General features: G+C 36.7%; 1 protein-coding gene across 1 annotated transcript in view; it reads left to right on the plus strand.

Annotated features, from left to right (window-relative positions):
- Window positions 1-587: 587 nt before the first annotated feature.
- The window catches only part of neto1l (neuropilin (NRP) and tolloid (TLL)-like 1, like), a 135,350-nt gene continuing 121,125 nt past the window's right edge, over window positions 588-14,812 (plus strand). Inside the window, exons 1-4 of the mRNA XM_036558694.1 lie at window positions 588-686; window positions 3,651-3,704; window positions 3,787-3,921; window positions 7,345-7,593. Coding sequence (XP_036414587.1) covers window positions 659-686; window positions 3,651-3,704; window positions 3,787-3,921; window positions 7,345-7,593 — 466 coding nt within the window. The 5' untranslated portion in view covers window positions 588-658. The remainder of the gene's footprint in view (window positions 687-3,650; window positions 3,705-3,786; window positions 3,922-7,344; window positions 7,594-14,812) is intronic.

Raw genomic sequence — 14,812 nt, forward strand, 5'->3', positions numbered from 1 at the left:
GGATGATGGTGATGACCGAACTCTTGGGCTGCTGACCAGCAAAACCAGCAGAAAGCCTGCTGATTGCACTGGGGGGATTTGTCGTCGTCTGCTCTGGAGGAGAACAACATAAATACATCTTTTAAAAATTGATTTTTCATGTTGCTGAAGTTGTTGTTGAGGCTCGTGCTGTGCGTGCTGCAAACAAGTGAAGAGCAGAAGGAGAAATGAACTGGCGCACGGATCGATTCTGAGGATTGTTCCTGAAAAGAGATGGAGGATTTCTTTCTGGTTTCTCCAAATGTCAGCATCGTTGTGTCGCTGAAGAGTGAAGGTGGAGAGCAGCAAGGAAGCTAATGAAGGACCTGTCCACGCGCTCCGTGCAGCGGAAGGATTTGGAAGCGTTTGGATGGATTTCAGGCTCATGTTTTAAAGCCTGGTTTTATCCCGAGCTGGAGAGGAGTTGAGCTTTTCTTTACGGAATTTTCTCCCCCGCATCAGCAGCTGCTGCATGAAATCTCTCTCTCTCTCTCTCTCTCTCTCTCTCTCTCTCTCTCTCTCTCTCTCTCTCTCTCTCTCTCTCGCTCACTCACTTTAGACCCATCACTCGTTTCTTCTTGAAGTATTCCCTTCTAAATGGAATTAGTTGAGGTCGAAGCACGTTGTGAAAGGAACAGACATGGTACATGGGCGCAGTTTCCTTCACGGTGAGTCCAGAACCCCCCAAAACCCATCTTAAAGTGAATCCCACCGATTTTTTTTTAAATCTCTGCATGTCAGTGGTTGAGAAACTTACAGACTCAGATTTGTTTACAGTGGTGGTGATAGGAGCCAGGGGTCGAAATGTCTGTAACACAAATATAGCCTTTTATTTACTATCCGAAACCACCAGTCAACCTGGACATGTGTTCTGTGTTTTTATAATGGTAAAATAATAGTAAATCTGGAAAAATGTTTCCTTTTGGGGACTCTTTCGCCTTATAACATCCTACATGTACCCCTCCACCACGAACCTTATCTCAAAAATGCTGTGAAACAATGTCTCAGGCATCAGGTAGGTCGTGTATCCTTAGTCTTTTCATGTAATAACTTTCTGTGAGGGAGCTTTTAGAGGTGGACGTCTGGTTCCTGTCACCACCACGGTGAACAATTCTGGCTCGGTGAGTTTCTCCAGAGCAGAGCGTTTCACATATATATATATATATATATATATATATATATATATATATATGTGTGTGTGTGTATATATAGATGTTGTATAGAATTCCCCTTTAACTTCACTCTGCCTTCTCGGTTCACGCGAGACTGGCATTTTACCCGCGCTTTGTGCATGAGTTAGTCTTTGCGCGTGAGGTTTACATTGTGTCTTTTCTTGTGAGGTAGGCTATGCTAACATTTACGCGTGAGGTACACGTGAGATGTACTGGTGGTTTATGCGTGAGGTATATTGGAGTTGTAAGCGTGAGATATGCTGGCGTTTCATGCGTCAGTCACACTACTGTTTGATGTGTGAGGTACACTGATTTTTAAGTGGGAGGTATTGTAATGTTTTATGAGTGAGACTGGTGTTCTACAAACAGGGTTAGGAGGTAATGGAATACAAGTTTTGGGAATACATATTCACAATACAGAAATTAAAGGGGAATTCCACCAATTTTTGAAAAAAAATATGCATCGGTCAATGGTTGAGATGTAAACAAAGTCATTCAGAGTGGTTAACTGTAGAGAAATTTACTCACTCAGTTTTCTTTACAGTGGTGTTGATAGGAAGCAGAGGTCACAATATCTACAACACAAATGTTTTATTTACTATCCAAAACTACCAGTGAACCTACATGTGTCTTCTGAGTATTTATATGTGGTGATGATCATGGTAAAAAAGTTTAATTTTCTTTGGGGACTATTTTGCCTCACAACACCCTGCATGTACCCCTCCACTATGAATGGATTAAACAAAATATGTTTTAAGCCAAAACCTGATCACAAAACTGTCATAAAACAATGTCTCGGTCACTAAGGAACATCTTCATAACCAATTAATGTAATTACTTTCTGTGAGAGAGCTTGAAGAGGCATCGAACGCTTCACACGTCTGATTCCTCTCATCACCACTGTGAACAATTCTAACACGACAAGTTTCTCTAGAATGGAGCTTTTCACACAAAACCACTCTGAATGACTGTTTACATCTCAATGATTTAATTATGCAGAAATTTAGCAAAATAAGTGGAATTCCCCTTTTAGTATCTGTATTCAGTCTGAGTTATATTTTATAAGGTCAATATTCAGAATACAGTTACCTGATACATTTTAAGTAAATACTTTTAGAATACTTAAAAATGTATATTTGTCATCTGTAAAAGACACACCATCAATGCTTATTTATGAACTATTTTAAAATGAGCGCACAGTGTGTAGACATGCTCTAAGAAGTTCCTGCTAAAGACTGAGAAGACTGATGAATCAATGTGATGATCAGTTATTAATCTCAGTGTTACTGAGCTCTGCTAAAGCCTGAGTAGACTGATAAATCAGTGTGATCAGTTATTAATCTCAGTGTTACTGAGCTCTGCTAAAGCCTGAGTAGACTGATAAATCAGTATGATCAGTTATTAATCTCAGTGTTACTGAGCTCTGCTAAAGCCTGAGTAGACTGATAAATCAGTGTGATCAGTTATTAATCTTAGTGTTACTGAGCTCTGCTAAAGCCTGAGTAGACTGATAAATCAATATGATGATCAGTTATTAATCTCAGTGTTACTGAACTCTACTAAAGCCTGAGTAGACTGATAAATCAATGTGAAAATCAATGTAATAATCAGTTATTAATCTCAGTGTTACTGAGCTCTGCTAAAGGTAGATTGGAGTTCTAAATGTGAGATATTACAGTGTTTATGCATGAGCTATACTGATGTTTTTTATGCATGAGTGGTTGGCATTCTATGTATGACATACAGTCTGGGTACTGGTATTTTGTATGTGAGGTACACTGGAATTTTATAAGGTTTACACGTAGTCTCTGTGAGACATAAACTGTGTTTTTCATGCATGAGCAAGCCAGGAGTTCTATGCATGAGATATACTAGCATTTTATGCGTGAGACGTACAAACGTGTAATGCTGCTTTTATGCGTGAGCTACACTGGCTATTTTAGGTATGAGCTATAAGTGTGAGATATACTGGCGCTTTTACTTTTAGGGTTGAGGTATGTTGCTGTTGTAGATGCAACTAATACTGGCTGTTTTTGTTTGCAGTGTAGTGGGATGTTAGTTGTGAGGTAGATTTGCAATTTACATTTGAGGTATATTGAGGTGCTTATATAAGAATATGTAATATTTAATAATATAATATGTTATATGAGAACACAAACACTAAAAGAGTTCAACACTGGGGATTTTGCTGTGTAGCTTCTGTTCCCTATGTACGCTACACACTGAAAGTAGCACCTTCTACTTTGTGCTTAAAACCTATCCTCTTTTACAGGTTATTTAATCAGAGTTTTTATTGTGTTTTTCTCTTTTGAAATGAACCTCATAATAAACCTGAAATAGAGTTCCATCTTTCTGGGCAATGAACTAGCACAGCACAAATTTATCGATTAGCAATACAATAGCCTTCACAGGCTTTTGGAACTGATAATAATGCTCTGTTGATATTAAATTCTTTCACAGCTGTTGCAAGTCTCCTCATACTTGGGTTGTCTGGGGCAACGAAGAAGGAAGCAGGTAATTTTTTTATTTTTTTTACCCCTTTTGGTCACAAAACCCTCACTTATTCTCAGTTCACTCATTAACGTTCTTCTTCCAGTGAAAAACAACTCAGGGGTGCAGCCAGCAGGGCAGTGCGGAACGTGGGTGAAAAATCCAGAGGGAGGGCTCTTCACATCTCCAAATTACCCCAACAAATACCCCCCAGAGAGAGAGTGCATTTACATCATTGAAGGTACGCGCACCCCAAGGGCGGATTTATCTGCGTTTCATTTCAGCTGCCCTTTGCGTTTTGTCTGATATCTGCTCATTGGAGGAAGAATGGAGCACATTCACATTCACTGTTTACTCAATTTTCTTTGTATACTATGTCAGTGATGTTGTGTAAGGGAGTTTCGGTAAATTTCACTCTAATGTAAGCATGTATAAGTCTATTTCTCATGAATGACACTGTATCATCTGCACAATTTCTTGTTAGTCTTTATCAGTAGATGTATCAGATATACATCAGATATATATTGTTTCAGACACAGCAGTGTTGCTGGAGTTTTTAAACACTGTCCACGCACTGTCCACTCTATTAGACACACCTGCCTTGTTGGTGGCAGGTGGTGACCTTGTAGATGTATAGTCAGCGACAGTAGCTCACCTGTTGCTGCACAGTCCTTCATCAGTGGTCACAGGATGCTGTCCACAGGATGCTGTTGGCTGGATATTTTTGGTTGGTGGACTATTCTCAGTCCAGTAGTGACACTGAGGTGTTCAAAAACTCCAACAGCACTGCTGTGTCTGATCACTGCAGTGCTGAGAATGATCCACCACCCAAATAGTACCTGCTTTGTGAGGGTCCATGGGGGTCCTAACCATTGAAGAACAGGGTAATAAAGTGTGCAGAGAAACAGATGGACTACAGTCTGTAACTGTAGAGCTACTAAGTGCAACTATATGGTAAATGGAGCTGATAAAATGAAATGGACAATAGAAACAATGGCCAGTGTTGAAACAAGGAGGTGGTTTTGAAGGTGTAGATGTTATTGAAGTAAATTTAACTAAGTTTGAGAAAATTGCCCTGAAAGTTTAGGTAAATTTAACATAAATTTAACAGTATTAGTATATGAATGTAAGAGTATCACCTTCACAATTTACTTTATTTTTACTTTAACAGTAGAAAAACATGCACACTTTATTAGAGATGCTGTAAAAGTAAATGAAAGTACATTTATTTAAAATCTGGTAAGTAAATATTACTAAAATTTAAGCAATTCTAATGCCAGGTTAAGTAAATTTCACTCTAGGTACATATTGCCTGTTGGCTAATAACTGGTTATTAATGGATGAGCAAATCAGTTTCACTTTCTCAGTTTCCTTTAATAATAAAAACTGTGCAAATATGCACACTTTATTAGTAATTTTATGGAAGTAAATTTAAAACCTGCTCCTCACTAAAAGAAGCAACACCAGTAATCACTCTGGAACCAGATCACAGCACATCCAGGTGTCTTTAAATGGATCTGACTCATCTGCGTCTAGAAATTAAAATAACATTGATATTTAATGGGTTTTTTTTCTGAATAGCTGCGTAATTCCAGTTGCACCTGCTCAGCTCAGAATAGTCAGCTAATGTGCTTGTTGACCCATGAACCAGTTTAGAACAGGGAACAAATTACAAATCCCAGTTTTGCTAATGATCTAAACTGGCTGAGCGCTCTAATCGCTCTTGTAGATTGTCACCATCATAATAAGATTACAAACATCTTGATTGGAGGATCATCTTTACAGAGGAAATTACATACTCCAGTCTAAAAATATCCAGCTTTTTCGAGTCATGAAGGATGTGATTGGTTCACTCTATTCTTTCTAATTCATTCATTTTATCTTGATTTTTTCATGTTTGGTTTGCTTGCACTTTCTGAAATGCTGTATTTTCTCCACAGTATTATTAATTTTAAGTTCGTGCTTTTGTGCTTTTGAGATATGTACACTAAAAATGTAATATGTTGATTTTATTTGTTTCAAAACATTCCCACATTAAGTTCTGAGATGCACCCATATGAGAATTGTGGGCCGATGCCGTTATCCGAAATGGTTCTTGTAGCAATGTAAAAACTGTATTATCATTACAGAGAGATATAACATTTATTTTTGCAGTAAAATGAATAAAATACAGATATTTTATGGAAGTTACCTAAACATTCAGCTCTCCCAGAGTACAATAAATACATCATATACATCATCAATTATTGCTTTAAAATATCTGTCAAATCTAAACATCTGTCTGACACCGATATTTCGTGTTTTTAAGCTATTTATGGCAACATCAGTACTTTTGTCAGTCAGTGTGTTGTTGTGGACTTGAATCCAGTTCCTTCAGTGCAGCACTTTTGCAGTGCGCATAGCTTGCATGGGTGTTGAAAATATGCCTTCTTTCTCTTTAAATAATGATTTAAATAAGGCTGTTAACCCATTGTACAAATCTGATCATTTAAATTTCGTTTGGTGCATGTTAGGGTCTGACCGATGTGAACATTTTAGGGCCAATACTGATACCAAACGGTATAGCATAATATTCAAGTAACCAAACATATCAGCCGATTGTAATTATACATTTACATTTTAGTTTCAAAGTTTTCTACTTCAGTAGTTTTAGTTAAACAGCTTTATTGACTATATGATTGTCAGCAGAGACTCACAGTCTTAAATAATACATTGTAGCTCTGGGTGTGGAGAATGTTTTCCACTTTTAGTTTCTGTTTATCACCTCTAATTGTTCTTATTTTGCATTACATCTCTTTATAAAGTGTTATGATATTCTGATACTCATACACGTTTAAATTTAATGTCTGAATTTTTTGTAATGTTTACCTTGAAGGTGTCCTGTGTTGTTATAGGATAATACAGCTGATGTATCGGTTGAGCCCATGTGTTTCAATAATTAAAAATGGGATTTGGCATGTTTTTGCTCAAAACACGAAATCGACAGATAATAAAGTGAGGCAGGTAAGAGGTGTATTTGAATGCTGCTGCTACATCTGAACTAAAATATGGTAGCATAATTATACACATCTGTGTAACATGATTTGAAATAAAAAAAAGTAAAATGCCAGTTTGGCCCATTAAATAGCAAACGTTAGTCATATTGTGAGTTTGGTTAATAGAAAGTTTCATGTGTTTGTTTAACCACACGGTGTGAGCTTTGGATGTAAAAATAGCTTGTAAAAATTGACCGAAACAATTGGCCATCAGCCAAAAAAGAAATCAGCCAAGATGAGTTTTCATCACTTTGTTTAATCATTTTATCATATTTAGTAAAATAGGAAACACAAATTTGACACTGAATACAAAATATTAGATGAAAAAAATAGTTTTGTCAGTGCCTGTAGATAAATTGTATTTTTTACCATAGCACAATGTGGGTTTCCCCAATAACGTTGCTAAGGGCTCTTCAAAATATGAAAATTAGACATAATAAAAAGATCAAATAAGTACTGTTAATCACCTAAAGTATAACTATAGCATTTATTCCCTTATTATTTCCCTTATAAATGCAGCTGTTGGACATGAGTGGGTCAAAATTGACAGCATGCATTCAATTACAGCTTAATTGTTCCCTGTAGATTGCAGTCATGTTTGTGTTTTGTGTTTGCTTTTGCTGTTCCAGCTCCCCCGAGACAGTGCATTGATCTCTTCTTTGATGAAAAGTACTCAATAGAACCGTCATGGGAATGTAAATTCGACCACATCGAAGTGCGGGACGGTCCTTTTGGCTTTTCTCCGATAATTGGACGTTACTGTGGTCAGCAGAGCCCCCAGTACATCAGGTCCAGCGGCCGCTACCTCTGGATAAAATTCGTCGCAGACGGTGAACTGGAAGCCATGGGCTTTTCAGCGAACTACAACTTCACAGCAGGTACCGTGCCATGTTTGTTTCTCTTCTCTCTGTATCACCTGCTGCTGCAGCTTTACGGCTGTTATTTATAAACTCTCCTAATTTACTGATGTCGGTGCCATTAAGACAGCGGCTCGGTTTATAGCCAGACTGATTCAGTGTAGCACATTGAAATGCTGTAATGTGGCAGCTGCTCTTTTGACATATTGGACTCTGACTTGACTCTCTGACCTCTGGGGCCGTCGTGAATTCCTAATGCAATCAGTAACTGCTTGTTAGAATCTCAGCCTCTTGATTTTTGCACTGGTATCGTGCTTCATATATATCATATGTGGCCATTAAAGGAATACTCCAGTGTTTTTGACCTAATCTCTGTCTGTTCTATCTGTAGCGGATGGTCGATTGCCACAGACACTCATTTCAACACGTTTCCAATGGGCAGATGCTGAAATGTGCAATCTTATTGACAGTAATGATACAGATGCAGCAGAGGCTGGAGTGTTCCTTACGTGAGCCTGCTTGGCTCAAAATAGTCAGCTAATATGCTTGTTGACCCATGAACCAGTTCAGAATAGGGAACAAATTGCATTTCCTAATGTAGACTGTACTCATTGTTGTATTGATTCACATTCACATCTCAAAATCACAAATTGGTCTTTTTTGCATATCCCAGAGCACAATATTTTCATTCATATTTGAAAAATCAGATACTCACAAAAAGAATAATTCATATATGCCTGTTGTGGTTACTTTTAAAATCATGAGTTTCATCATTTGGCCACAAAGTGGTGCTGAATTGCTTGTTGACGGTGAAAAGTGTTCTACTAAATTAATTTCCTCCACTGTACGTTTTCTTTCCACGTTGAACTATTTTCTTTGAAATGGACCTTGCCAGTGGTGCAATCACACTGTGGACCCCTAATGGGGGAGCGAATTACAAATCCTAGTTTTCCTAAACTCACTTGTAGATTGTATTCATTTCTGTATTCATTCACTCACTTTTTTAAAATGTTTTTTTTTTTGCATATCACAAAAATCACAATATATTCAGTCATATTTAAAAAATCAAACACTCAGAAAAGAAATAAAACATCCTTTGAAATCTGCACTTCATTTTTTTAATTATTTGGAACTTATTTGAATTATTTGAATTGCTTGCTAGCAGTGACGTGTTCTAAATAATAAACTTTCTCCTGTGTGCGTTAATTTTTCCATTTGAAATGAAACTTGTCAGTGGTGTAACCAGTGGTGCAGTCACGCTCTGGACCCCTAATGAGTTTTTTTGAACATCTTATCTCACAACTTTACGCTATTTTATCACAATTTAACACCCATTAATTTGCTGTCCAAGGTAGCTACAGTTACTTAATACCAGCCAACATACCAAACAAACATTACATTACATCACCAACTTGTTTGAGACATAACAATAAACAAGCAAATGATATTGTCATTTCTTTATTCACTGAAGGACATTTTTTAGGGTGGGACACACGAATCGCGCTGGAGCCCATAAGATCCGAATTACACGACTGAATCTTGTGACTAAGTTTGTACATTCCTTCTGTGTCACACTCTCATGTTTGTACGTGGTGCTTTTCACAAAAACTTCAACAGTGCCTTGTTATATCTAAATTTCTATGTGTGGCTCTTTTCTAGAGATGTGAATTTTGATGAATTCTTTTGACCGAAAATCAACGGTTATTAGTCAGTGATTAATTGTTAACCTACAGTTGTTGCTCATGAAAATATGTAACACAGCACTTTAAGGTGTATTGAATGAAAAGACAGCCTAATGTAACAGATATGTCAGTAACGTAATGTGGTCTACTTACTTACATTTACCACATACCACTACGCAGTCGGTATGCACAAGTTGCGTCTGGTCAAGGTTGCTGGCCTCAGCAGCTCTCAAAGCCGTCTCCCTGAGAACATTGGCAAAATACTTGGCTGTCTTTCCTAGGCCTTCTTGCAGAAAAGGGGTCACACAACAGTTCTTCTAACGCTTTTTTGTGTTGGGGAGTAGATTCTGCAAGAGTCAATTTCAGCATGTCTTGATGTTGGGGTAGACTCTTGGCCAATGACTTTGAGAGCCGAAAAGCATGGATTTGTAGCACATCACTGATCTGTAGCTACTCCAAATAGTGTAAACTAAGCTTGAACGAAAAAACCACCTATTCAAATTCAGTTGTTTTTCAGACATTAACCTAATTTTTTAATCAAAAATATTGGTCGGACATTTATGTGTTTGTAGTAAAGCATTAACATCACTTCTCCTTTCAGACCATAATACATGCTTGCATTCCTGATAGGTGATTGGTTGACATGCTTGCAAGAAGGCGATTAGTTGACGTGAGAAGTCAGTAAGAAGACGTGTGAAGTGGCAGTAACAGAAACTAACATGTTGGTAAAAATATGGTTAGATGTCTGGTACTGTTTTGTTTTGATAATATTGTCAAGTCTATACTGAAAAAAAGTAAAAAAAAAAAATATTGAATTTAATCAATTCATATGCGTGCGACAAATATTTAACATATTGCAACACTGATTACTTTCAGTGTACTTACTTTCAGAAATAATTACGTTGTGCATTTTTATGTAATATATTGTTGTCATATGTTTTTACTAGAGCTGTCAATCCATTAAAATAATTAATTGGAAGTAATCATAGCAGTTTGTGTAGTTAATCGCAATTCTCTTTTGCTCAAATGTGACCAAAAAAAAGATGCATGATTTCCACGGATGAACAGTTTCCAGTCTTCATCATCAACAGCCAGTGAGAGCAACAGCGGCTGCATGTTCCCACCAATGCGTATATATATATCATGTATACAGCTCTCCCACAAACACTATCCAGCATAGTCTGCTGAAGGTGCTGAAAGTTTCACTTCAAAAGCCATTTAAATGCTGTATTTGAATGAGAAGGCTTCAATCATGGATTTTATCAGAGCAACACAGAGCACGCTACAGCTGGGCTTCAGCCTGCACTACTAAGTCTGAACTAGAAAAATGAGTTAACAGCATTAATAATGTATCATAGAAACTGCTAACCACAACAAATGTTATTGATGAGTTACTTTGGCAGCCCTAGTTATTATTATATATTTTATTTCAGTCATGTGTTGTGTAATGTTTTATACAAAATTATTACAAAAAACTATAAGTAAAAGTTGATATAATATATACTTATTCATGTGGAAATTATGTGCACATTTGAATCAAGTACATTCACTTCCCTTTTTTCAGCCTAGTAACCACCACTATGTTTAGAGACATAATTCCTGCTGCTTCAATCAGCGGACATTTAATATTGAATCAGTAATAACTGGAGGCAGTGAATGTGACAGCTATAGAGCAGATCAGTGTGGATCAGGACGGCTCACGACTTCTTTATTAATAATGCAGAACACTTGCGGGTAAAAACTGTTACAGAATCTGGTGGTAATACTCGGGATGGCTTTATACCCAACAGACGACTGAATGTGAGATTGAGGTTTCACAATGCATTGGCAGATAAACTGAGTTGTTTCTGCAAAATTAATGCTCATAACTGACGTTTTTAATTGTCTACAATTGCAGATAAACTGTGACATTTGTCATTAATGATGTGACTAATATTTGTGTGATCAGAGTTTTGAATGTGCACTGTGACACAATCAGAAGATCACTGTTTGTACATCTATAGCACGCTGAACGAAAAGTAATACATTTACTTATACATATGCATTTCCCAAAGGGAAATTCCACTGATTTTTCCAAATTTCTGCATAATTCAATGTATGAGTACACGATATATTGCTTCTTAATCATTATCATCACCTCGGATTTCGCAGTACTGATATTGCAGAAGGATGCCATATACAAATGAGCCAGTGTTTTGTTGTGTACTATGACCACATCTGTGTGTTTGGATGAAGGTTAGCAGGTCATCCTTTAGCCATGTCCCATCAAATGTTCATGAATATATTAATTGAATATATTGAAATGTATATTGCAATTGCAGTGTGTAGCAATGCAAGTAATAGTTTGCAAAATTTTAGAATGTCTTGCTACCCTTAGTTACTGTTGCTATGTCTGTCAAACCAGGCCACCTGGTAGCACTCAGAAGAGTACATGTGAAAACACTGTTTATTCAGAAAATAAACTGGCTGTACAAAATGTTCAGTGTAAATATGCATGTTTGAGAATCTACACAATATGAATGTAGGTCAGTTTAAATAAAAAGCAATTATCAGTAATCATTTTCCAAACCAGGGAAGCCTCTGCATGTTAAAGCAGCAGATCTTTTATGTCTAATAAGGTTTTAGTGACTGAAACTGCATCTTCAGCTGAGCTAATGTTAAAGTTAGCGCTAACCACACTAGCACTAAGAAAACTCATCTTAACATTGCTCTATAGTGTCATTTATCATTAAACATGATATTAAAATGAATGTTAGCAAGTACAGTAACTTAGATGAATTTGAGTTTAGCTTAGAGCTGCTTGTTAATGGTTTTGCTATTGAGCTGTGAGTTTTTCAGCTTCAGGGAAGGGATGAGTAAGAGCACCACTGTCCAGATGATCAAAGAATATAGAATATTCAAGAATTATGTTCCCCTCATGGCAAAGTTGTTCAGAAAAGTTTTCCTTCACTTGATGGAGGAATAGCACTTTTGCCCATCTTAATTTTGCGAAGGGTCAGTTGCTAAATGGTGTTTGTGTAGCCCATCCAAAGTATTGAACTACTGTCTAAATTGCCCTCTAAACTCATCATTCTCTAAACTTATCATTCCCATTGCTAGAATGAGAATTAGCTCAATTTACAAATAGTTTATCTGGGGAATTTTTTGTTATTATTTTTTTGTGTAACAAATATCGCTATATTTATCACAAAATCCTAAAACACTTGACTTTTTCTCAATGTTGTTCAGCCCTAATTCAGTGGTTGAGATGTAAACAAAGCCATTCAGAGTTGTTTGATGTGAAATAGTTCATCATAGGAAAACTTTACAGTGGTGGTGATAGGAACCAGGGGTGGAAAAGGCCGTATATTTTAGGCCAAAATCTTCTCAAACCTATCGTAAGACAGTGTCTCAGATCATCAGGCAGTGTATTCATGACCATTTCATGGTTTTAGAGGTGGATGTCTGACTCTAGAGCAGAGCATTTCACATCAAACCACTCTGAATGACTTTGTTTACATCATAACCATTTAATTAGGCAGGATTTTTTAATTCAGTATTCATATAGTTATTTTATACACATTTTGGGTAAATTCAGTGCATGAAGACCTGAACTGAATTGGCCTAATTAAACGTTTAGCAATTATGTAACACTACCAGAACACCATAAATAGATTTTATGTTGTAGTTCCTTCACTATGCCTTTGACTGAGTCAGAAAGAGGTGAAAAGACTGTAACTGTGTGAGCTAATTGGTATTGTTAAACACAAACCATGCAATTACAGCGACTCACAAAGGCCTGACACACTTCATTTACGCTTCGTTCTGGAGGACGCCCTATTGCCATAGTGAGAAGATTCAGTATGGTCCATTTATAAACCATTATTTGACATTGATTCTTCACAATCAGCCTTTACACCGAGTTAATGTCTCAGTTAACTCGGTCTCAGAGAGGTTTTGTGTGAAAATGACACCTGGAAGAGATAAGTGGACCTGGTAAAGCATGCTGTAGTTTTCTATGAATTATTTCTGACTTAAAGCTCATTGAAAAAAATGGAGAAATTATGTGTAAAGTGTAGATTCTAAACTTTCAATCCAAACCCAATTTGTGTTTGTAAGTAGAAGAGATATTTTATTATGATTTGAATTTGTATTTGAACAGCTTCTGCAGGTAAAACAAGCACAACATTCAACATGAGGCTGAAGCTGACTTGTTATTCACCAGCTTCATATTGAAATTTACCGTTCCACCTTAAATGGTGCAGAAGTCAGGCGCCAGCTGTACCATTTAAGGAGGAAATGAAAAATCAAATAAAAAGCTGACGAATAAAAAGTCAACTTCAGCTTTGAACATTCACCATCATGTTTGTTGTCTTTTCTGTAAACTTTGATCAGCCCGGTTGTTTAGGTTTCTGTTGTTATCTAAATCCTATTCAAACTAGCAGCTGTTTTTAGTTAACTGAGCTAGTTTTAGTGCTGAGCTAGTTTTTATTTTAATCCAGTGCGCTCAATGTTCCCAAAAATAAGGGTGCAAAAAAAAAAAATAAAAAGTTAATGTACAGTCACACACTACTACCATGCTGTCATTAAAAGGCTGTATTAAGGTTACCGTCATTTTGGTATTCAGGGTTGAAATTAAAAATTTTAATTAGCTAAAGAATGCAGACTGACTTGTTTAGGACTTGAAAATTAGGACATGGGACTTGAGACTTGCCTGTATTGACTTGGGACTCGACTTGAGACTTTCCCTTACTGACTCGAGACTTGAATCGAGACTCAACTTTCTTGACTTGGGGCTTCACTCGGGATTTGAGTGTTAAGACTTACTTGTTACTTGCAACTTAGTGACTTGTTCCCACCTCTGGTGTCTACTATGAATTATTCAGTATGCACTGTAAATTATTCTGGAACCAGTATACATTTTTCAGTACCTACTAAGAATTATTCATGGTCTACTATGACTTAGTCAGTAACTGCTATGCATAATTCCTTAGGAACTTTTTCAATAACTACTATGAATAAATCAGTACCTACTATGAATTATTCACTGTCTAGTAACTACTTTGAATTATTCAGTAAGCACTATGAATTATTCAGTGTCTATGGTGTGTTATCTCATAACCACTATTAATTTTTCTGCATCAACTATGAATTATTCAGTAACTACCATAAATTTGTCATCATCTGCTATGAATTATTTATTAATCTCTATAAATTATTCCATAACTACTATAATTTATTCAGTATCTAGTATGAATTATTCATAATCTACTATGAATTATTCAGTATCTACTATGAAACTAATCTTTAAATTCTCTAGTTATGAGCATGAGATATTGAAGTGCTGACCCACATACAGACTTTTAAGGGGTTAAATCTCTTACAAAGTCCTCACTGCAGCACCCTAAAAGTCATGGCATTTTACATCTTTTCTCTCTAGCAGAGTTTTCATTCATCTGTTCTGCCATCTGCATTAGCATGTGTTAGCACTGGCAGGAGAGCAGCAGATGCTGGACTTTTTTTGGTGGGGCAACATCGAGTGAAGTGAATTTGTGGACTTTTATCTCGCTAATTATGGA

Source organism: Colossoma macropomum, unplaced genomic scaffold, assembly GCF_904425465.1.
Source record: "Colossoma macropomum unplaced genomic scaffold, Colossoma_macropomum, whole genome shotgun sequence".
NCBI lineage: Eukaryota > Metazoa > Chordata > Actinopteri > Characiformes > Serrasalmidae > Colossoma > Colossoma macropomum.